This window comes from Marmota flaviventris, chromosome 3 (assembly GCF_047511675.1).
Source record: "Marmota flaviventris isolate mMarFla1 chromosome 3, mMarFla1.hap1, whole genome shotgun sequence".
Taxonomy (NCBI): domain Eukaryota; kingdom Metazoa; phylum Chordata; class Mammalia; order Rodentia; family Sciuridae; genus Marmota; species Marmota flaviventris.
Window position 1 is genome coordinate 5,991,148 of NC_092500.1, and position 24,385 is coordinate 6,015,532.

Consider the following 24,385-nt stretch of genomic DNA (forward strand, 5'->3'; position numbering starts at 1 on the left):
TCTTGGAAAACCCACAGAGTTATTTGTCTGTGAACAACAGGAGAGGTCTGTGGCGCCAGATGTCCCTGACTCCGCAATGCTAGTTCCTGGAAAGACCAAAAAGTGTTTGAAGCCTAAGGCCTGACCGTGATAACCCAAGCAACCCCCAGCAACAACCAATCAGCATGGGACAGGGAAGATATCTGGAAGAGAAGATATCTTATCCGGGGGATCCCCCAGACCCCAGCACCCTCAAACCGGAGAATCTGACACCGATCGGTGAGTCTTGTTTTCTTGTTGTCTGCCCTTGTTCTGACGACGGCCCATAGAGTCTGTATTTTGGGCTGGCAATTGGCCTTGGCAGACGCTCTGGAGGGTTGCCAGCCGGGCCTCTGGGAGACGTCCGAGACACCCCCCCCCAAAGGATCTTCAGACCCAATCAGAGAATATAGACTCCCCCAATCTGTTTGTCTGATTTTAGGGACAGGCTGGGTTGCTGTGGCCAACACCCTACTTTCGTTTTTGTCTTCACTCTGAAAAGGCAATCTGTCGGTCTGTGTTTCTGTTGAGTGTGATGGCACTGTGGCATTGTTTTACATTGGGCTGACACAGGATGAAATGGGACAGACTCAGACCACCCCCCTTTCTTTGGTAGTGTCTCATTTTGATATGAGATTCAGGAGAGAGGGCAGGATTTCAGTGTTGAGGTCAAGAAAACTTCAGACTCTCTGTACTTCTGAATAGCCTACTTTTGGCGTTGGATGGCCACCCAGTGGCACTTTTGACTCAGAAATTATATTTCTTGTTAAAACCCAAGTTTTTCTCCCAGGCAGCTCCAGATACCAGACCAGGTGCTATACATCCTGGTCTGGCAGGACTTGGTCCGAAACCCTCCCTCCTGGCTTGTTCCTTTTTTGCAGAGAAATTCTTCAAAGATCCTGGCGCTTAAGGAAGACACAGGCCGTGGTGGCCAGCGCCCCCAACCTGTCCTCCTGCCCCCGAACCCCTTTACCCAGCTGTCCCGTCCGGCAGGACACATCAACGTGGGCAGCGAACCTAGATGGGGAGGAATGAAGGGACAAGAGACACGAAAGGTGACAGCAAGACAAAAGTTCTGATCAAGCTGCAAACTTTTATTGTTCACACAGGGGTATTTATATGGTGGGAATGGGGAAGCTCTCTTATCGGCAGTTGCTGGATGTCTGCACAAGGTGAGATAACCGCAGGATGTTTCAGGAAGATAGGTTTCAGGAAGATAGGTGGCCTCAGGATGTCTCAGGTGAGATAAGTAGCTGCAGGATGCCTCCCAGGCAGGATGTCTCCCAGGGGGCTGTCAGGCTAATCTTTGAAGGAGAATTTCCTTCTAGTCCCTGACATCTCCCACTTTCTTATATAAAATATTTGACCATACCTTACCGGCCATGTTTTTAGGGGGTGATAGAGGCTCTGTTCCTCTAGAAGGCCTTAGAATATCTCCTGATCTGAGCGAGCATCTTCACTAGGAGATTTCGTGGTGGCCTTGGCATGTTTTTGGAGGAGACGGCTTTGAGGGGGGAGCATGCCAACCGCCATGCACCAGAGCGTGTCACTCAGAGGTCTTGGGTTTTGGGATCCGTGGATCCATCCTCCTGCAGTCCTTCCTGCACCCTCTGTCATTATGGCCTAACGTCCTCACTCCATGGGTGAGTCCTCCCCCAAGCGGAGGGGCCCATGGAAGAGCGAACCCTTATGGCAAGGGCAGAAGATGGTTGGTCAGAGCTGTTACTTATACTTTTATATAAGAAAGAGAGATCTGTGGGGATGTAAACTTAAGAAATAAGCCTGAAAGAAGGGTAGAACATCCTTTCAAATGTTGGCAGCGCGGTTTTCCATCTCCAGACGATGATAGTGAACCTGTATGGGCTTAGAGGCCAAAATATTAATCTGTTCTTTAATAAATTGTACCAGCCTATTTATAATGCAGGGTCCTATGGACACCATTAAAAGCAAACCCAACAAAGGGCCTAATAAGGGAAGAAGGTAGGGTAAAAATCCATTAAGCCCAGTCCAGAGGGGATTTTCAAATAGTTCCCTTCTTCTCCTTTCTAGATCTTCTTGAAGCTGCTTAATTTTAGTGCGTACTATGCCTGATTTATTGGCATAAAAGCAGCATCTTTCCCCTAAGGCCAAGCAAATACCTCCCTGGTTAGCTGTCAGCAAATCTAAGCCTCGTCTGTTTTGAAGGACCACTTCTGCCAGGGAGTCTATTTGGTCCTGTAAATCTTTAATAGTTCCTGATAGAGTTTGTACATCATCTATAAGTTGTTGAGATAGGCGACGGTAAGAGTGTATAGCCGTGCCTAAGCCAGCTGTACCTGTGCCCACAGCAGCTGTTATTCCAAGGCTGGCAAGGAGTGGTAAGGCCTGTATTGCCCGCCTGTGTCTTTTGACTAAGGTGTCTAGGCTAGGAATGGGTAGAGGTTCATCTCCTGGGACAATAGTTATATCAGGGAGTAATAAGGCAAGAACACAGCCACCGGTCCAATTCGCTGGAAGCCTGGGGAAGGCTGAGTTTCCTCCACACATAAAAACTGTGCCATTGGGGGGACAAAGAGATGGGGTGGGTGAGGAATAATTTTTTACTGTTGAGCAATTTCCAAAGGAAGTAACTCCAACATCAATATCATAGGTATTATTCTGCATCGCGCCTAAAAGACATGATGTAAAAGTGCCTATAGGCTGTACTTTAAAAGGAAATCCAGGTTGGCATGTATTATCATTGTCTATGATAGAATTAATAGGAACTGCCATAGGCATGATTGCCCCTGTTGTCATGCAAAGCCAGCAATCACCAGCAAGGGTGGGGTTGGAATTATTAAGCAAGGAGAAGGTAGTTTCCAAAATATCTAATGTATTGGTATCTAAATCTGGGAGCTGGGATTTAGGCAGCATTAAGGGATGATATGTGAGCTCAGGGATTTGGGGTTTCAAAAGTTTGATTATCTGAAGATGCTTGACAGCATCAGTGGGTCCTCCACCATCAGAGACCCCTGTAGGGGCCTTAATGGGCCAGCAGGAGGGTTTACCAACAGTGCCTTGGCACCCAGCTGACTGTAACTTGGTATATATGCCTTCTCCTCCCCGGTCAAAGAGGAGGGGGGTATAATGAATAGTGGTCCCCTCTGCTGCATGAGTTTTAGTTAGGGTGGCTTCAAAAAATTGTTCTCCCTGCTTGTTAACACAAATTGAGGCTGACGCATAACAAGAGACATGCATCGCCTGGGTATGCATACAAGTTGCAGAACAATTTTGGAGAGCTTTACTTGTACTGGGGGGAATAATCTTTGGCTTGTTAACACATACCCATTTAGGCTGATGAACTCAACCTCGGCATGGAGGTAAGCCACCTTAGTCAAGCAGTCAGCAGTCTGGGTCCAACTAGTGGGAGCCTGAGTCCAAGATCCTCCCCTGCATTCGCAGGGGGGGCCAAAAAGGTACTCCATGATGTTGGAAGGTGGAGGGCTAAGGCCTCCGTATACAAACCTGTTCAGCAGAAGTGCCTTAAGCAGGATCCTCACACAGATCTGCAAAAGAGGAAAATTTGTCCTCAGGGGGAGGGCCTCCGTCCCTGGGTTGAGGTAAGTCATTAACCTGTTTAACCAGGCGTTCTGGTAACCATCTTGGGGCTGCTTGCTCTTGGTCCAAAACACAAGCTGAGCCTCCTCCCCAGATGAGGACAGGATCTGGGCCTTTCCATTTATTTGTAAGGGGATCGCGCCACATAACAGGTGGGCGAACAGAATTGGACTAGGGATGCCAGTGTCTGTTTGTGGCCGAATGGCCTTCACTGTCTAGGGTAAGAAAATTAAGGGCAAATAATGCATGGTTAAGGCGATCCCAAAATCTCTGTATTTTAGAATATTATCCTTTAAATAGGTATCTCTTAATTGTCTTTAAAAAATATGATTAAGGTTATTTCCTGTGTAGGGAGCAGTATATAAATCTTACTGTATTTTTTATGGACAATAGATCTAGTCAGAGAACTTATATAATATCAATGAATTTTTTTTAAGTTTGTAACCTTTATTGTTTAAAATTAATATATAACTTTAATTTGGAGAACCTTAATCTTAATAAAATGTTATGTGTTTGTTTTTTTTTTTTTTATGATTATCTAACAAACAAAATATGTAAAAATTAGTATCTCAGTGTCTTAGAATCAATTGATTTTAGTCTCTAAGGACAATTGTTAAAATCGGATTTAAGTTAGTAGTTCAATATACTTAAATGTTTAATCAACAATGTGAATTTATTTACCAAAACTAATCTTTGTCTTAAACAGTAAGAATTATTAGGCAATAAGGATCTTACTTTAAAGAAATAAACTTACGGGCTGGGGCTGTGGCTCAAGTGGTAGCGCGCTCGCCTGTCATGCGTGCGGCCCGGGTTCGATCCTCAGCACCACATACAAACAAAGATGTTGTGTCTGCCGAGAACTAAAAAAATAAATAAATATTTAAAAAAAAAAAAAAAAAAAAAAAGAAATAAACTTACATTTTAATAGGTGCTTATCATGTCAAAATATGGACAAAATCTTAGCTCACATTAGTATAGTTAAACTAGGAAAAATAGCCTGAAATACCCTTAAATTAATTATAGTCAGTTTAGTATATATAAATCTCTTTTTTAATCTTTCTAACTTTTTACATCGTCTGTTTAGATAACAATATAAAAATCTTTTTTACTTAGGAAAATACTTTTATCATTGAAATATGAATATAAAGACCTTGTTTTACCCAAAGATGATTTCTTTCTTTTTAGGATCCATGTGTGCTTTTTCTTTGTTGAAGCATCCTTTTCTTTTAGAAAAAAAATTTTTTTTTTTTTTGTTATACTTGGAACAATTTCTGAAAACCTTAGAATCTATAAACAAATTATTGTACTTTGATAAGAAATATCAATGAAAATATAGTTAAAATCCTTAGATATTTTGTAGACATAATTATAATTATTTATCATCTTATGAGTTTGAACAGTAACTTTGAGAATTAGAAACTACTTGAAGATTGTATTTTCACTTAAAAGCAAATTTATAGTAAACACATTTATCTCAAATATCTGTAACTGAAAAGGCAGAGTATCTGATAAATGTAAATACAAAACATAAATAATGGGTTTTCTGTTGAAGAAAAACAATTAGGCAAATATATATTAACTAATCAATTAGGCATGTGCTAATTATTTTATAGATTAACAAATATAGGTTATCTAAATATCTTAAAAATATATATATTAAGAATAAGAACATAACTTATAATTGTATTAATTTTATGTAACCACGTGGTCTTAAAATATTTGGATCCATTTTAATTTATTTTTAACTAGGAGTGCACTCTTCTATGTGACGTCACTTGATGTAACTGAAATAAAATCCTTGTTGAGTATACATATTTATTTTTTATAGTTAGGAATGAGAATAAGGATTTTTTGGTCATCACAGGAACATTGCCGGCTTTGTTCCTGTGGCGAGCAAATGCATCCTCATAACCTCCAAAATTAAAAGTAAAATATAAAGAAGCATGTTTGATATCTCTCATCAATAGAACATTATTTAGTAACACAACTATAGAGAAAAGTCAGGTTATTTAACTCAGAACTAACTTAAATTTAGGGCTGCAACATAGAAAGCTGTGGAATTAAATTTTGTCTGAAAAAGATATCTTTCGTTAGCATTTACAGGTAGGCATTCTTAAAAATACAGGTTCTGAACAGCTCCGCTAGAAATCTGAAACACAGTAGTACAGGTTAGTGGCTGGAAGGCGGGACTAGAAGTCCCGTCTGAGTGACTGTGGAAGAACCAATCGGAAGCCCGCGAAAGTGTGGGAGGTGGGACCAGGAAGCCCGCTTTTCTGGCCAGGCACCCCATGGTTACCATGGTGATGCAAACAACATGGAGTCCGCTGCCCATTTTCGGGGCAAAAGTTCCCCAAGTTTTCCTAGCCGATTGCATTTTGTTTGATTTTGTCTGCATTTTCCCCCGCCTGGCCAAGATCTTACTGCGGTAGCAGCTTGTTCTGTCTCTGCGACCTGCGGTTGCAGCTCGTGTACCTCCTGCACTTTTTTCTGTGGCACGTGGGTGCTCCAAAGGTTTTTTAGCAGCAAATGCTAGCATTACCATCAGATTTTAAGTTAGTCTGTGTTTGGCATTTAGGTCAAGTAATTCAAGGGTTAAAAGCACTGTTGGCCGCAGGGGCTAGGACCCCATAGCGAGCAGCAGCGGCTAAAGTCTCTTGTCCCCAGCGGCTGAGTTACAGCCATTTTGATTCATAGGACAATCCTGTAGTAAAAAGGTCCGTACATACTTTCTGAGTATTGACAAAAATAGAAAATTGAAACTTATTTCTCTCCAGGTTAACATCACATTTTCTCTCCCTTTTTCTCACTCTCCTAGCACAAACTTCTAGAACGTAAAGGCCAAAAAATATCTCTCTTTTTTTTTTTTAAGCTTTTTTTTTTTGAATTAATTAGGTTCCAGTAAGAAAAGGTGGGAACAGGCACCTTTTCTGGGCCAAAGGATTCATAACAATCTTAATAATAATAATAATAATAATCTTCATAATAATCAGTCTCCTATTCTAAGCCATCTTTTACCATCAATGGTCCCTTCAAGGGGAAACCACGGACACAATTCTCCTATGTATGAAAAGAATAATCTTAAGTCCTTTTTCTTAACACACGCCCCCCGTGTCTTGAGGGCCTCCTTGAGGCCTGACAAAAACAACTCATGTGACGAAACTGCTTGTCCCATGGTGGGTCACTCACCTTGCGTCGTCCTCTCTCTCCTCCTGGATCTGTCTCTCGGTCGTGTCTGCCGAGGCGATCTCGCGCTCCCGCTTGGCCAAGTCTTCCCGGAGGACGGCGTTCCCCCTCAGTCAAAGGCTCGAGCCCCACACTGGGCGCCAAATGTCCCGTCCGGCAGGACACATCAACGTGGGCAGCGAACCTAGATGGGGAGGAATGAAGGGACAAGAGACACGAAAGGTGACAGCAAGACAAAAGTTCTGATCAAGCTGCAAACTTTTATTTGTTCACACAGGGGTATTTATATGCTGGGGATGGGGAAGCTCTCTTATCGGCAGTTGCTGGATGTCTGCACAAGGTGAGATAACCGCAGGATGTTTCAGGAAGATAGGTTTCAGGAAGATAGGTGGCCTCAGGATGTCTCAGGTGAGATAAGTAGCTGCAGGATGCCTCCCAGGCAGGATGTCTCCCAGGGGGCTGTCAGGCTAATCTTTGAAGGAGAATTTCCTTCTAGTCCCTGACACCCAGCTCTGCAGAGCGGCATGGACGAGGAACTCCTGTCTCCGCCACCGTCCCAGCCCCCTCCCACGAACACCCAGTAACAACCCTTTTCCCATTCCTACCCCTGCCCCTGACAGTGGTGTAGGTGCAGTGGACTCACGCCCCGAGCGCCACCAAAAGGCTCCACAGTCTCGCCTCTCAGGGTGGCAGGACCCTGGACGAGGCGGGATTCAGCCCCTTCACTGGCGGCCGTTGGCCACTAGTGATTTGAATAACTGGAGAAAGCAGAATGCTAAGTTCTCGGAAACCCATCAGACCGACCCTCCTGGACAGCGCTGTCTACCCGCAGCCCGCCTGGGACGACCGTGGACAGTGGCTGCGCACCCTCCGCGACCAGGAGAGGGAGCGCAGCCAGACGGAGGGAGGTCGGAGACCCTGGGGATGGCGGCGGCGGCGGCCCGGACAGATCCAGATATAATGAACAGCGCCTTTCCTCTGAGCCGCCCAGACAGGACCATGGGACTGCATACGGCTGAAGGCAGGCACCTTGGAACCTACCCATTTGGCCCGGGTATACAGAGTTCATCAGGGTTAGGAGGAATCTCCAGGCGGCTGTTTAGAGAGGTTACTGGGGGCCTTTGGACAGTCCACCCCCAGAAACAGAGGAAAACCGGCGGCAGTAGTGATGCCTTTGTAAAGCAGTGAGCGCCAGACATTAGAAGAAAGTTACAGAAGCTGGACGATTTGGAAGGGGAAACCAGGACTTGCTGGCCACAGCCCAGAAAGTGTACAACAAGCGGGACTGGCCAGAGGACAGACAAGTGAAGGCGACCGGGGAGATGACCAAGTCCTGGTAACCGCAATAAGCGGCAGCGACACCCTCCCCCCACCAGAGGACCGCCAGAGGGTAAGAGGAGCCCTGCGGGAGGAAGGCAGGATCTGCAAAAGAATCAGAGTGTCTATTGCAAGGGAATAGGGCACTGGCTCAAGGACTGTCCCAAAAGGTCTAGGGGCCAAGGAGAGGGGAGGCGCCTTTGCCCTATTCTAAGCATGAACAACCCAGATAGTGACTAGGAGAGTTGGGGTTCGGCTCCCCTCCTCGAACCCAGGGTGACTCTTAAGGTGGAGGGGACTCTGATAGACTTTCTGGTTGGTGGACGCTGGAGCTCAGCATTCCGTCCTGTTGAAACTCCAAGGAAAGTTACCAGGAAAGACATCCTGGGTACAGGGAGCTACTGGAATGAGCCAAATTCATGGACTACCCGAAGGACAGTGGACCTAGGCATGGGCGGGGTATCCCACTGGTTCATGGTGATCCCAGAATGCCCCTACCCCTTGTTGGGAATAGACTTACTTACCAAAAAGCCCCATCCAGGTATTAACTCTTGCCCTGGAGGATGAATACTGGCTTCACCAGCAGCTGGTACCCGTTAATGAAAATATACATTACTGGCTGCAATCCTACCCTGAGGCTTGGGCAGGGTGGGGGGCTGGCAAAGCACAGGCCTGCAATCTTCATTGAGTTAGAACCTGGCGCAGACCAGTCAGGGTTTGACATTACCCAGTGTCCATGGAAGCCGGAGTGGGGATAACATCCCTCATCCGGTGTCTGTTGGAATTGGGAGTGCTGAGACCCTGGCAGTCGGCCTGGAACACTCCTTTGCTGCCAGTCCACAAGCCCCAGTCAGATGACTGTCAGACAGTACAAGACCTGAAGGAAGTAAACAAGAGGGTGATGGACATCCACCCAACTGTCCCCAACCCATACACCCTCCTGAATGCACTTCCACCAGAACGGCAGTGGTACACTGTCCTGGACTTGAAGGATGCTTTTTTCAGCCTGCCCCGGCACCCAAAAGCCAGAAATTGTTTGCCTTTGAGTGGACAGAGGTTGAGAAAGGCATCAGTGGACAACTAATCTGGACCAGACTCCCCCAAGGATTCAAAGACTCTCCAACCATCTTCGATGAGGCGCTGCATGAGGACTTGGTGAGTTCAGAACAGAACACCCTGACTTAACCCTTTTGCAGTATGTTGATGACTTGCTGATTGCCACCAAGACCAGAGAGGAATGCATGCCGGGACTAAGGCCTTACTCAGAGCCTGGGAGGCGTGGGTTATCCTGCTTCAGCTAAAAAAGGCCCAAATCTGGAAGCCAGAGGTAACTTACCTGGGCTACTTGATAAAGGAAGGACAATGGTGGCTCACACAAGCTAGAAAAGAGTCTGTGCTAAGAATTCCGAGGCCCCAGACCCCGCGTCAGGTGAGGGAATTCCTGGGGTCAGCAGGTTTCTATAGATCGTGGGTCCCTAGCTTTGCTGAGCTTGCAAAGCCCCTCTATGAAGCCACTAAGGAAGGGCAACAGTTTCAGTGGACTGAGAAAATGGATCAGTCTTTTAACCAAATTAAGACTGCCTTGCTGTCAGCCCCTGCCCTTGGACTCCCTGATGTCACTAAGCCCTTTCACCTGTACATTGCGGAGCACAAGGGAGTTGCCAAGGGAGTCCTGACCCAGTATCTGGGCCCATGGAAGAGGCCAGTGGTGTAACTGTCGAAGAGGCTAGATCCTGTGGGGGCCGGATGGCTACCTTGTCTGAGGATGATTGCAGCCACCTCCCTGATGGTGAAAGATGCAGATAAGCTGACATGGGACAAGAACTGTACATCCCCACACCCCACACAGTTCAGGGGGTGCTGAGGCAATCACTGGATCGATGGCTCAGCAACATCAGACTTCCTCCCTTCCAGGGTTTGCTACTTGACCCTTTCAGAATCAATTTCCAGATACCCTCAGCACTCAACCCCTTGACCCTGCTACCGGACCCAGACTTGGAGACACCTCTGCATGATTGCGCAGGAATTTTGGCTCAGGCTCACGGCATTCAGCATTTGAGAGGACCTTAAGGATCAGCCTTTACCTGATGCTGACCTCTTGTTGTCCAGGTGATAAGCCTGGAGCTTATTGACCTCTGTGGTTCACAGATGGAAGCAGCTTTATCTGAGCTGGTCAGTGGTATGTGGGTGCAGTGGTAGTGACTGAGACCCAGGTGATCTGGGCTCAGCCTGTACTAGCTGGGACTTCCACCCAGAGAGCCCAGTTAGTGACACTGACCTAAGCATTAACGCTGGGTAAGGACAAGAAGCTGACTGTGTACACTGACAGCCGCTCTGCATTTGCCACTGCCCATATACATGGAGCCATCTGTAAGGAAAGGGGGATCCTGACCACAGAAGGGAAGGCTATTAAAAACAAAGAAGAAATATTAGCCCTAATTACTGCCCTGTGGCTGCCAAAGAAATTAGCCATTGTCCACTGTCCAGGGCATCAGAATCCCAAAGACCCTGTAGCCAGAGGTAAAAACCTGGCTGACAAGACGGCCTGGGAAGTTGCCCTTCGCAGGGATCCTGTCTTAGTAACCAACCTTCCAGACCCAGGACCCAGACAGCTACTAGACCATCCCCAATATACTAAAGAAGACCTGGACTGGATTCATAAATTACCCAAGAATGGTACCGGGTGGCGGAAGACCAAGTCACACTACCTGAAAGAATGGGAGAACAGCTATTGCTAAAAATGCACCAGACCACTCACGTGGGCACTAAAAGATGCAAGACATGGTAAGACACACCAAAATAAAGATTAAAGATGCACATTCTAAGATTGATCAGATTGTAGCTAGTTGCAAAGCCTGCCAGCTGAGAAATGCAACCCAGCGTGAGGTCAACTCAGGATCGCGACAGAGAGGTGATGAGCCTGGAGCTTATTGGGAAGTGGATTTCACTGAGGTAAAACCAGGAAAATATGGTTATAAATATCTGTTAGTTTTTATAGATACTTTTTCAGGATGGGTTGAAGCATTTCCCACCAAGCATGAGACAGCACTGATGGTGGCAAAGAAGCTACTAGAAGACATGCTGCCCAGGTATGGCCTCCCAGTAATGAGAGAGTCAGACAATGGACCAGCTTTCGTTTCCAAGGTAATTCAGAGCTTGGCTAATGTTTTGGGGACCAATTGGAAACTACATTGTGCATATAGACCCTAAAGTTCAGGACATGTAGAGAGGATGAATAGACTCTAAAAGAGACCCTAACTAAATTGTCCATGGAGACTGGCAGTGACTGGGTGGCTCTCCTTCCCTATGCCCTGTGTAGAGTGCAGAACTCTCCGTACAAAATAGGACTCCCCCCTTTTGGAATAGCGCCCCCTTTGATTCCCAATTTACAGTCTGACTGACTTGCTGAATTTGAGGATTACCAGCTTTTGCAATCCCTCAGGGCCCTGCAGCAGGCCCACCAAGATGTGTGGCCACAGCTGAAGGCCCTCTATGAGACTGGACCACCTCTGGAACCCCACCACTTCAGGCCAGGAGCCTGGGTGTTCCTTGAGAATTGATCATGTCTATGGCAGTGCCTAACATTAAGGATTGTCATTTTCTTGATCAAGAACCTAAGAACGGGGGCTGAGGGTGTGGCTCAGCGGTAGAGCACTCGCCTTGTACATGCGAGACTCCGGGTTTGATCCTCAGCACCACGTAAAAATATATGAATAAAATAAACGTATTGTGTCCAACTACAACTAAAAAATAAATATTAAAAAAAAAAAGAACCTAAGAACCTATAGAGTGAAATTGTATTGAGTAATTTGTGTGAATAAGGCATTGAAAGGGGCAGAAGTGTGTGGACATTCTTTATTTCTCCCCTTGACTGCGTATGTTGTAATTTTGCCCCCTCACGACACCTGAAAAGACCAAAGAATGTTTGAGGCCTAAGGCCTGACTGTGAGAACCCAAGCAACCCCCTAGCATCAGCCCATCAGCGTGAGACAGAGAAGATATCTGGAATGCCAGGCGACCCCCAGTGGTCTCAGTGATTGATAACATGTTAGGAAACCGTGTAGCTTAGAATGTACATCTTTGCCACTCCTCACAGCTTAAACCAATCAGTTTAAATGTATCCACCCCTTGTACTAGCCAATCACACTTACCCGACGACTTGTTCCCGCCAATGAGTGTGCTCATCAATGTTAAGAATTGTTTGATTTTCCCGTAGTAGGGAATGATTTGCTGTGTGATATTAGAGTATCTCCAAAAACCTATAAAATCTCACTGAACAAAGGACCAGGACTCACTCCTCAGAACCGCTGCATCAGAAACGGTTGTGAGTCCAGGCTCGAGTTGCAATAAAGACTCGTGTATGCTTGCATCAGATTCAGCCCCTGGAAGTCTTTCAGGGTCCCTAAAATCCAGCATTACACCAGCCCTATTTATTTATTTATTTTGGTACCAGGATTGAACTCAGGGGCACTCGACCACTGAGCCACATCCCCAACCCTGTTTTGTATTTTATTTAGAGACAGGGTCTCACTGAGTTACTTAGCACCTCACTTTTGCTGAGGCTGGCTTTGAACTTGTGATCCTCCTACCTCAGCCTCCTGAGCCACTGGGATGACAGGCGTGGCCACCATGCCCTGCCCTTTTTATTCTTTTATTTTGAGACCTGGCTAAATTGCTGAAGCTGGCCTCGAACTTGAGAGCCTCCTCCTTCAGTCACTGTACCTGGCCTCTTTTTTTCTAAGAGGAGCTAAGCCCAGAGACAAGGGCTAATGCCTGCCTAAGTCAGAGGCAATGCAGGGACAGAAAGTTAGTGACTGGGCCTCAGGAAAGAGAAAACAAGAGGCAGACCCAGGACAGGCACTGCGGAGGGCCTCAGAGGTTCTTGAGGCGGATCTGGTGTGATGTGGGACAGATGAGGCTGGACCCCCACGGGATAATCAGGAAGCAGGTTTATTTAAGCTGCAGCAGTCCACAGGGGATGGTGCCTAAACCTCTGGACCTTGGGTCTGGAAATCCTTTTAAATTTGTGCCCAGTGGTGGGGCTTATATTCTAGTGGGTGGTGACATGGCAGGTACCTTTTGTCCCATATTCTTAGGCTACACAGAGGCTTCACAAGTTTTTACCACGAACACAGAATAGTAATTTTGTACAGCAACACGCTCAATGGCAGACCTAGGTTTTACAGAAAAGTGAAGCCTGGCCTAAGCTGCAAACCACTCGGAGATGTCTGAAAACTCCTGTGAAACCCTGTTGACACTCTTTGTAAAATCTTGCTGATAAGAACCTTAATTGTGTGGAATGTCCCTGTGTTACCGCTGACGAGTTCTTGCTTCCCCAATGTTGAAGAATAACACCAAAGAAGCACGCTGAGGCAAGGTCAGAGTAGAAATTAGAAGTTTATTAAAGGACAGCAGAAAAGACTTCTCCCGCAGGAAGAAGGGGACCCAAGAGGTGGAATCCGTGGAAGGGATGTTGTCTCCCCTTTTTATAGTTCTTTCAGTGATGGAATGTAGGTGGGAAGGCCTGAGGGGTGGGACACAGGTGGGCCAAAGAAGTAATCTGGTCAGGAAGGACTTCTGAGTCAGCACCTTTTTGCTGGGGGCTGTTCATTAACATTTCTTTGAGGTGGACTTTGGCCTAGGGCCTTTTCGGGACTTCATTAACATTCCATGAGTTGTCCTGTGTTTTCCCTGAGTCATTCTCCGCATGGTCTCCATTTTAGATTTCACTCGATATTAGACCCGATTTATCTAACTACACTGACTACCTAACTTTAAATCTGGCTTCACCTGCAAAAGCTTAATTAGGACTCTTTTTTTTAAACATCTTTATTTATTTTTAATTTTTTTAGAGAGAATTTTTTAATATTTATTTTTTAGTTTTCGGCGGACACATCATCTTTGTTTGTATGTGGTGCTGAGGATCGAACCTAGCACCCCGCGTATGCCAGGCGAGCACGCTACTGCGTGAGCCACATCCCCAGCCCAGGACTCTTTGATGGAGAAGGGGCTCCTGGTAGCTGCATCAGAAGGCACTAGATTTCCACTGGAAGAAAAAGGTGAATTCAGGGGCTGGGGATATAGCTCAGTGGGTAGAGTGCTTGCCTTACATGCACAAGGCCCTGGGTTCAATCCCAGGTGAAAAACCAGCCTCTATCTCAGAGCAAAGCCTGTCCAAGGAAGGGGGCATGACCCTTGTCCTTGGAAAGACCCACAGAGCACTCCTAGGCACATACCCACCCTGCTGAGTTGTTTGTCTGTAAATAACAGGAGAAGTCTGCGGTGCCAGGTATGTCCCTGACTCAGTCAGGCTAGGTGAGGACCCATAGTAACTCCCTAGCAACCACCTCTCAGCATGAGACAGGGAAATACCTGGGACGCCAGATGACCCTCCCACCATAAGGTGGTTGATAACATGTTGGGAAACCATGTAGTTCAGCACGTACACCCCTCTTGGCTTAAACCAGTCAGTTCAAATGAATCCCCCTCTTGTAGTAACCAATCACCCCTACCCAACTTGTTCCCGCCAGTGAATGGGCTAATCATGTTTTAGAGTTGTTATTTGATTTTCCCGCGGTGTGTGATGATTTGCTAAGAGATGCTATGATGTATGTGAAGTCCTGTCCCGTCTGACAGGACACATCAACGTGGGCAGCGAACCTAGATGGGGAGGAATGAAGGGACAAGAGACACAGAAGGATGACAGCAAGACAAAAGTTCTGATCAAGCTGCAAACTTTTATTGTTCACACAGGGGTATTTATATGGTGGGAATGGGGAAGCTCTCTTATCGGCAGTTGCTGGATGTCTGCACAAGGTGAGATAACCGCAGGATGTTTCAGGAAGATAGGTTTCAGGAAGATAGGTGGCCTCAGGATGTCTCAGGTGAGATAAGTAGCTGCAGGATGCCTCCCAGGCAGGATGTCTCCCAGGGGGCTGTCAGGCTAATCTTTGAAGGAGAATTTCCTTCTAGTCCCTGACATCTCCCACTTTCTTATATAAAATATTTGACCATACCTTACCGGCCATGTTTTTAGGGGGTGATAGAGGCTCTGTTCCTCTAGAAGGCCTTAGAATATCTCCTGATCTGAGCGAGCATCTTCACTAGGAGATTTCGTGGTGGCCTTGGCATGTTTTTGGAGGAGACGGCTTTGAGGGGGGAGCATGCCAACCGCCATGCACCAGAGCGTGTCACTCAGAGGTCTTGGGTTTTGGGATCCGTGGATCCATCCTCCTGCAGTCCTTCCTGCACCCTCTGTCATTATGGCCTAATGTCCTCACTCCATGGGTGAGTCCTCCCCCAAGCGGAGGGGCCCATGGAGGAGCGAACCCTTATGGCAAGGGCAGAAGATGGTTGGTCAGAGCTGTTACTTATACTTTTATATAAGAAAGAGAGATCTGTGGGGATGTAAACTTAAGAAATAAGCCTGAAAGAAGGGTAGAACATCCTTTCAAATGTTGGCAGCGCGGTTTTCCATCTCCAGACGATGATAGTGAACCTGTATGGGCTTAGAGGCCAAAATATTAATCTGTTCTTTAATAAATTGTACCAGCCTATTTATAATGCAGGGTCCTATGGACACCATTAAAAGCAAACCCAACAAAGGGCCTAATAAGGGAAGAAGGTAGGGTAAAAATCCATTAAGCCCAGTCCAGAGGGGATTTTCAAATAGTTCCCTTCTTCTCCTTTCTAGATCTTCTTGAAGCTGCTTAATTTTAGTGCGTACTATGCCTGATTTATTGGCATAAAAGCAGCATCTTTCCCATAAGGCCAAGCAAATACCTCCCTGGTTAGCTGTCAGCAAATCTAAGCCTCGTCTGTTTTGAAGGACCACTTCTGCCAGGGAGTCTATTTGGTCCTGTAAATCTTTAATAGTTCCTGATAGAGTTTGTACATCATCTATAAGTTGTTGAGATAGGCGACGGTAAGAGTGTATAGCCGTGCCTAAGCCAGCTGTACCTGTGCCCACAGCAGCTGTTATTCCAAGGCTGGCAAGGAGTGGTAAGGCCTGTATTGCCCGCCTGTGTCTTTTGACTAAGGTGTCTAGGCTAGGAATGGGTAGAGGTTCATCTCCTGGGACAATAGTTATATCAGGGAGTAATAAGGCAAGAACACAGCCACCGGTCCAATTCGCTGGAAGCCTGGGGAAGGCTGAGTTTCCTCCACACATAAAAACTGTGCCATTGGGGGGACAAAGAGATGGGGTGGGTGAGGAATAATTTTTTACTGTTGAGCAATTTCCAAAGGAAGTAATTCCAACATCAATATCATAGGTATTATTCTGCATTGCGCCTAAAAGACATGATGTAAAAGTGCCTATAGGCTGTACTTTAAAAGGAAATCCAGGTTGGCATGTATTATCATTGTCTATGATAGAATTAATAGGAACTGCCATAGGCATGATTGCCCCTGTTGTCATGCAAAGCCAGCAATCACCAGCAAGGGTGGGGTTGGAATTATTAAGCAAGGAGAAGGTAGTTTCCAAAATATCTAATGTATTGGTATCTAAATCTGGGAGCTGGGATTTAGGCAGCATTAAGGGATGATATGTGAGCTCAGGGATTTGGGGTTTCAAAAGTTTGATTATCTGAAGATGCTTGACAGCATCAGTGGGTCCTCCACCATCAGAGACCCCTGTAGGGGCCTTAATGGGCCAGCAGGAGGGTTTACCAACAGTGCCTTGGCACCCAGCTGGCTGTAACTTGGTATATATGCCTTCTCCTCCCCGATCAAAGAGGAGGAGGGTATAATGAATAGTGGTCCCCTCTGCTGCATGAGTTTTAGTTAGGGTGGCTTCAAAAAATTGTTCTCCCTGCTTGTTAACACAAATTGAGGCTGACGCATAACAAGAGACATGCATCGCCTGGGTATGCATACAAGTTGCAGAACAATTTTGGAGAGCTTTACTTGTACTGGGGGGAATAATCTTTGGCTTGTTAACACATACCCATTCAGGCTGATGAAATCCTCCGAGTTGATGGTCAACCTCAGCACGGAGGTAAGCCACCTTAGTCAAGCAGTCAGCAGTCTGGGTCCAACTAGTGGGAGCCTGAGTCCAAGATCCTCCCCTGCATTCACAGGGGGGGCCAAAAAGGTACTCCCTGATGTTGGAAGGTGGAGGGCTAAGGCCTCCGTATACAAACCTGTTCAGCAGAAGTGCCTTAAGCAGGATCCTCACACAGATTGTTGGCTGCATCTGCAAAAGAGGAAAATTTGTCCTCAGGGGGAGGGCCTCCGTCCCTGGGTTGAGGTAAGTCATTAACCTGTTTAACCAGGCGTTCTGGTAACCATCTTGGGGCTGCTTGCTCTTGGTCCAAAACACAAGCTGAGTCTCGTCCCCAGATGAGAACAGGATCTGGGCCTTTCCATTTATTTGTAAGGGGATCGCGCCACATTACAGGTGGGCGAACAGAATTGGACTAGGGATGCCAGTGTCTGTCTGCGGCCGAATGGCCTTCACTGTCTAGGGTAAGAAAATTAAGGGCAAATAATGCATGGTTAAGGCGATCCCAAAATCTCTATATTTTAGAATATTATCCTTTAAATAGGTATCTCTTAATTGCCTTTAAAAAATATGATTAAGGTTATTTCCTGTGTAGGGAGCAGTATATAAATCTTACTGTATTTTTTATGGACAATAGATCTAGTCAGAGAACTTATATAATATCAATGAATTTTTTTTAAGTTTGTAACCTTTATTGTTTAAAATTAATATATAACTTTAATTTGGAGAACCTTAATCTTAATAAAATGTTATGTGTTTGTTTTTTTTTTTTATGATTATCTAACAAACAAAATATGTAAAAATTAGTATCTCAGTGTCTTAGAATCAATTGATTTTAGTCTCTAAGGACAATTGTTAAAATCGGATTTAAGTTAGTAGTTCAATATACTTAAATGTTTAATCAACAATGTGAATTTATTTACCAAAACTAATCTTTGTCTTAAACAGTAAGAATTATTAGGCAATAAGGATCTTACTTTAAAGAAATAAACTTACATTTTAATAGGTGCTTATCATGTCAAAATATGGACAAAATCTTAGCTCACATTAGTATAGTTAAACTAGGAAAAATAGCCTGAAATACCCTTAAATTAATTATAGTCAGTTTAGTATATATAAATCTCTTTTTTAATCTTTCTAACTTTTTACATCGTCTGTTTAGATAACAATATAAAAATCTTTTTTACTTAGGAAAATACTTTTATCATTGAAATATGAATATAAAGACCTTGTTTTACCCAAAGATGATTTCTTTCTTTTTAGGATCCATGTGTGCTTTTTCTTTGTTGAAGCATCCTTTTCTTTTAGAAAAAAAATTTTTTTTTTTTTTTTGTTATACTTGGAACAATTTCTGAAAACCTTAGAATCTATAAACAAATTATTGTACTTTGATAAGAAATATCAATGAAAATATAGTTAAAATCCTTAGATATTTTGTAGACATAATTATAATTATTTATCATCTTATGAGTTTGAACAGTAACTTTGAGAATTAGAAACTACTTGAAGATTGTATTTTCACTTAAAAGCAAATTTATAGTAAACACATTTATCTCAAATATCTGTAACTGAAAAGGCAGAGTATCTGATAAATGTAAATACAAAACATAAATAATGGGTTTTCTGTTGAAGAAAAACAATTAGGCAAATATATATTAACTAATCAATTAGGCATGTGCTAATTATTTTATAGATTAACAAATATAGGTTATCTAAATATCTTAAAAATATATATATTAAGAATAAGAACATAACTTATAATTGTATTAATTTTATGTAACCACGTGGTCTTAAAATATTTGGATCCATTTTAATTTATTTTTAACTAGGAGTGCACTCTTCTATGTGACGTCACTTGATGTAACTGAAATAAAATCCTTGTTGAGTATACATATTTATTTTTTATAGTTAGGAATGAGAATAAGGATTTTTTGGTCATCACAGGAACATTGCCGGCTTTGTTCCTGTGGCGAGCAAATGCATCCTCATAACCTCCAAAATTAAAAGTAAAATATAAAGAAGCATGTTTGATCTCTCATCAATAGAACATTATTTAGTAACACAACTATAGAGAAAAGTCAGGTTATTTAACTCAGAACTAACTTAAATTTAGGGCTGCAACATAGAAAGCTGTGGAATTAAATTTTGTCTGAAAAAGATATCTTTCGTTAGCATTTACAGGTAGGCATTCTTAAAAATACAGGTTCTGAACAGCTCCGCTAGAAATCTGAAACACAGTAGTACAGGTTAGTGGCTGGAAGGCGGGACTAGAAGTCCCGTCTGAGTGACTGTGGAAGAACCAATCGGAAGCCCGCGAAAGTGTGGGAGGTGGGACCAGGAAGCCCGCTTTTCTGGCCAGGCACCCCATGGTTACCATGGTGATGCAAACAACATGGAGTCCGCTGCCCATTTTCGGGGCAAAAGTTCCCCAAGTTTTCCTAGCCGATTGCATTTTGTTTGATTTTGTCTGCATTTTCCCCCGCCTGGCCAAGATCTTACTGCGGTAGCAGCTTGTTCTGTCTCTGCGACCTGCGGTTGCAGCTCGTGTACCTCCTGCACTTTTTTCTGTGGCACGTGGGTGCTCCAAAGGTTTTTTAGCAGCAAATGCTAGCATTACCATCAGATTTTAAGTTAGTCTGTGTTTGGCATTTAGGTCAAGTAATTCAAGGGTTAAAAGCACTGCTGGCCGCAGGGGCTAGGACCCCATAGCAAGCAGCAGCGGCTAAAGTCTCTTGTCCCCAGCGGCTGAGTTACAGCCATTTTGATTCATAGGACAATCCTGTAGTAAAAAGGTCCGTACATACTTTCTGAGTATTGACAAAAATAGAAAATTGAAACTTATTTCTCTCCAGGTTAACATCACATTTTCTCTCCCTTTTTCTCACTCTCCTAGCACAAACTTCTAGAACGTAAAGGCCAAAAAATATCTCTCTTTTTTTTTTTTTTTTTTTTAAGCTTTTTTTTTTTTTTTTTTTTTTGAATTAATTAGGTTCCAGTAAGAAAAGGTGGGAACAGGCACCTTTTCTGGGCCAAAGGATTCATAACAATCTTAATAATAATAATAATAATAATCTTCATAATAATCAGTCTCCTATTCTAAGCCATCTTTTACCATCAATGGTCCCTTCAAGGGGAAACCACGGACACAATTCTCCTATGTATGAAAAGAATAATTTTAAGTCCTTTTTCTTAACACACGACCCCCCGTGTCTTGAGGGCCTCCTTGAGGCCTGACAAAAACAACTCATGTGACGAAACTGCTTGTCCCATGGTGGGTCACTCACCTTGCGTCGTCTTCACTCTCCTCCTGGATCTGTCTCTCGGTTGTGTCTGCCGAGGCGATCTCGCGCTCCCGCTTGGCCAAGTCTTCCCGGAGGACGGCGTTCCTTCTCAGTCAAAGGCTCGAGCCCCACACTGGGCGCCAAATGTCCCGTCCGGCAGGACACATCAACGTGGGCAGCGAACCTAGATGGGGAGGAATGAAGGGACAAGAGACACAGAAGGATGACAGCAAGACAAAAGTTCTGATCAAGCTGCAAACTTTTATTGTTCACACAGGGGTATTTATATGGTGGGAATGGGGAAGCTCTCTTATCGGCAGTTGCTGGATGTCTGCACAAGGTGAGATAACCGCAGGATGTTTCAGGAAGATAGGTTTCAGGAAGATAGGTGGCCTCAGGATGTCTCAGGTGAGATAAGTAGCTGCAGGATGCCTCCCAGGCAGGATGTCTCCCAGGGGGCTGTCAGGCTAATCTTTGAAGGAGAATTTCCTTCTAGTCCCTGACAAAGTCCCTGCCTTCCCCAAAGAGTGTATAAAACTGCTGCAAACCCTGGGCTTGGGCCTCTCAGCGTCACCAGTTGCTGTGTGCGCACGCGGAGGACCGAGCTAGCTTGCAATAAACACCTCTTTGCTGCTTACATCGATCTTGGTCTCTGGTGGTCTTTTGGGGGTCCCGAATTCGAGCACAACACCTGCCTTGGTTCCGGACCTGGTTGCTAAGAGCCAAGTATATGATACATGGCATTTTTGGTCGAAAGGTGACGCCAGCTAGCCATTGAGATGATATGATTATGTTAAGATTTGCATTCATATGGATATTGGACTCCTGCTGTTCACCTAGGCCGGCTATGGGACTCCTGGAGAGTTCCCATTGGTTGGGGAAGTACAGTAGGAGGGAGTTCCGGGGGAGGAGCTCTCTGCGGTTCCGAGAGGAGGCCGCGTGGGTGGAAAAAATCTTCCCGGGCGGTACCGGACATTGGCGGCAGTTTCAAAAAATAAACTTTGTTCCTGCTTGAGTGGCTCGTGATTTTGTGCCCAGCCAGACTGCGGCACCTGGTCACTGCCGTCTGAATGAGTGTGTGCATCTATCTGCTGGACGTAAAGCCACCTGCCCAGTGAGGTGGGGATGAAGGCCCTTGGTCCCTCCCACTGGCCCTGCATCTCAGGGAAGGGGCTGGGGTCAGGTTGCCTGCCGTCTGAGCCCAGGATGAGGCCCTGACCACACCTTTGTTGGTATTTGAATCTCTCTTGGCAAACCGCCCAGGATCCAGCTCCAGACACCAGCCATTGTGTTAAGTCTCTTCTGTGAGGCAGCCGAGCCTGGCCCTGGGCCTCGCCCATGTCCTCTTCCCTCTGGCTGTGCCAGGCCTCATTGGCTCCTGGATTTCCTGGATTTGAGGTGAGAGCACAGAAGGCAGAGCGCGGAGGGACTTCCAGGAACCCACACGAGCAGAAGCTCCGGGGAGCTCAGCAACCTGGACTCCAGATGTGCGTGGGTTCCACCAGGTGGCGCTGAGGTGCACCGTGATGACTGGAGGCTCTAGGGAGAGGAGCCACAGGGACCCCAGGGACCGGCCTGTGGCAGCAGCGCACAGTCAGGCTGCCGGGTCAAATACTGCCTCCCCCACTGGCAGGTGCACACGTTTTACCATTTTTTTTTAAGATGGAATAAAACATTTAATAATAATTGAGTGTAGTCGGGCGCGGTGCTGCACGCCTGTCATCCCAGTGGCTCAGGAGACTGAGGCAGGAGGATGACAAGTTCAAAGCCAGCCTCAGCAAAAGCGAGGCTCTAAGCACCTCAGTGAGACCCTGTCTCTAAATAAAATACAAAATAGGGCTGGGGATGTGGCTCAGGAGTCGAGTGTCCCTGTATTCAACCCCAGGACCCCCCACCCCAAATAATAATTGAGTATAAAATTTGGCATAAATAGGTGAGAAGAATGAAATTCTATTTTGGGGATAGTAGGAATCCAATCCTGGGCTTCACACATGCTGAATGTTTTCGATGTGATTTCTCTTAAACGATAACAAATGCCAGTCTTCAGGACACCCCGGGCAGATGGGGTGTGACGGCCTCGTCTGCCCAGCTGGAGTTTGGGCCACGCAGAGGTCTGGCGTTCCGTGGGCAGAGCAGCTCCCCCCTGCTCGCCCTCCTCACAGGCTCTCAGCGTGGCTGAGACGTTGACATCAGGGACCAGACAATTCCTTGTTTGGGGACCCTGTCCTTCGCCAGGGAGGATGGTCTCTCCTGGCCTATACCTGTCACGTGTCAGTGGACTCTCCCCAAGCTGTGACCAGCAGAAAGTGTCTCCAGACCTTGCCTGAGGCAGAACCACCTGGTTGAGAATCCCTGTCCTCCACCAGGTGGGAGGCCCCTCAGGCTGCCGCTTAGTGCCAAGGAGGACCCCTTGCTTTGGACAGCAAAAGTGACCCCTCTGCATGCGGACACAAACAGGTAGAACTGCGGCCCTGGGGACACGGCACACACCAGCCCGTTCACCTGGAACTAGAGATGTGAATCAGGTTCTCACGCAAGGGCTCACGGGACTAAACCTGGGTGCACATGGGAGAAACGCCCTGCTGAGCCCAGGCCAGGAACTTGGTCCCAGCGAGGACCATGCCTCTGCCCCTGGGGTCCTTCCCAGGACCTCCTGGCTGAGCCTCTTTCCCCCCCTCAGGCCCTGCGGTGTCTCCAGAAGAATTCCTCCAGGTACCACTTCAGACGCACCAAGATGCTGCCTGTGAGCGGCGGCTTCCACACCCGCCTCATGGGGCCCGCTGTGCAGCCCCTGGCACAGGTTTTAAAGACAGTGGCCATCAGGAAGCCGCTGGTGGCCGTCTACTCTAACGTCAGCGGGAGCAGGTACCTCCACCCCACGCACATCCGGCAGCTGCTGGGGCAGCAGGTGGTGTCCCCGGTGAAGTGGGAGCAGACCATGCACACCATATACAAGAGGAGGAGGGGCACCGAGTTCCCCAGCACGTGGGAAGTGGGCCCTGGCCAGCAGCTGGGGAGCATCCTGAGGAGCTGTAACCTGAAGGCCTGGAAGGGCTACAGCCACGTGGACGTGCTGCGGGCCAGCGAGGACCCGGACGCGGACCTGGACCCCAGCGAGTCTCCCCGGTGACTGCTAGGGGCTCGAGACCCTGGGCAGAGCCGGTGAGCTGGGCCGGCCCTCCCCGCCGCCGGCTGCCCCGGGATGGAGAGGGAAGGTGGGTCCGTGTCCAGGGCCATGTGAGGAGCACTGAGAGGGGGGGTTCTTTCCATGATGCACCCCACTCCTCCTCCTCGTGAAGACCAAGGCCACCTGGGCACTGGGTACCTGCAGAGCTGGATGCCTGCCGCCCCTTCAGCCAGGCAGGGTTTGCCCCTGCCCTGTGGATGCTGAGGACACGCCAGCATGGCCTCAGCCAGGCCGGAGCCAGAGGGGCCCTGCACTGCCCTGCAGCCTGCCAGTCACCCGGGGCCAAACTCCTGGCTCCTTTGTCCCTGAATCTAACAGGCTTAGGATCTAAGTGACCTTGGCAGCCACACTTTCCACCCCTCACTCAACTGCATTCCTATAGCCAGGGAGCACATGTTAAGTCCTGCTGTGTGCCAGAGAGCAGGTGGCCTGGGCCCTGGCAGAGCTCCCTGAGCAAGCTGGGCACTGTGGTGAGCTGAGGCAGGGAGGACAGCTGGGCCCTGACCCCCCCAGCGAGCCCCAACCTCTTTATGAAGTGCCATCCATGGTCACACTGGTCACTGTCTGTGGCCCCAGGAGCCGAGCAAGACTCTCTGATGTCCAGCTGTGCAAGCTGACATTAAATACCAGCCACTCTGAGCTCTGCACCTGGTGTTTCCATCTCTCAGTGACAGGGGGACATCTCAGTGGGAATGAAGTCCCTGGATTGTCTTAAAACACGACTGTTACTTAGGCACAAGTCACACCCTGGATGGGGGCTTCTCATTTTCAATTCTATAGTGTTTCTGCCCAGGACCCTGTTGGCCTCTGGGCAGAAAC

The 24,385-nt window shown here is 46.6% G+C and overlaps 1 protein-coding gene and 2 long non-coding RNA genes across 4 annotated transcripts; 1 reads left to right on the forward strand and 2 right to left on the reverse strand.

Annotated features, from left to right (window-relative positions):
- Positions 1-24,213, forward strand: LOC139705144 (malonyl-CoA-acyl carrier protein transacylase, mitochondrial-like). 2 transcript variants are annotated; one of them, XR_011707000.1, is made up of 2 exons: positions 1-258; positions 900-1,049. XR_011707000.1 is itself a non-coding variant. In XM_071609413.1 (2 exons), exon 2 carries the CDS (start codon positions 23,114-23,116, stop codon positions 23,507-23,509), a length of 396 nt encoding a protein of 131 aa, XP_071465514.1. In that variant the 5' UTR covers positions 23-258; positions 23,060-23,113; the 3' UTR covers positions 23,510-24,213. The 2 variants fall into 2 exon arrangements, 1 of the variants encoding a protein (XP_071465514.1); XM_071609413.1 differs by lacking the exon at positions 900-1,049 and adding an exon at positions 23,060-24,213 and having other exon boundaries at positions 23-258.
- On the reverse strand, positions 1,092-7,014 carry LOC139705145 (uncharacterized). The gene is made up of 2 exons (XR_011707001.1): positions 6,781-7,014; positions 1,092-3,542 (listed from the first exon to the last, which is right to left on the reverse strand). It is a non-coding gene; the product is annotated as an uncharacterized lncRNA (long non-coding RNA).
- On the reverse strand, positions 14,812-17,815 carry LOC139705143 (uncharacterized). The gene is made up of 2 exons (XR_011706999.1): positions 17,238-17,815; positions 14,812-15,601 (listed from the first exon to the last, which is right to left on the reverse strand). It is a non-coding gene; the product is annotated as an uncharacterized lncRNA (long non-coding RNA).
- Positions 24,214-24,385: the final 172 nt, after the last annotated feature.

What these genes read in the sequence shown, in the direction of transcription:
- LOC139705144 (XM_071609413.1), top strand. Translation starts at nt 23,114, where the DNA reads ATGCTGCCTGTGAGCGGCGGCTTCCACACCCGCCTCATGGGGCCCGCT.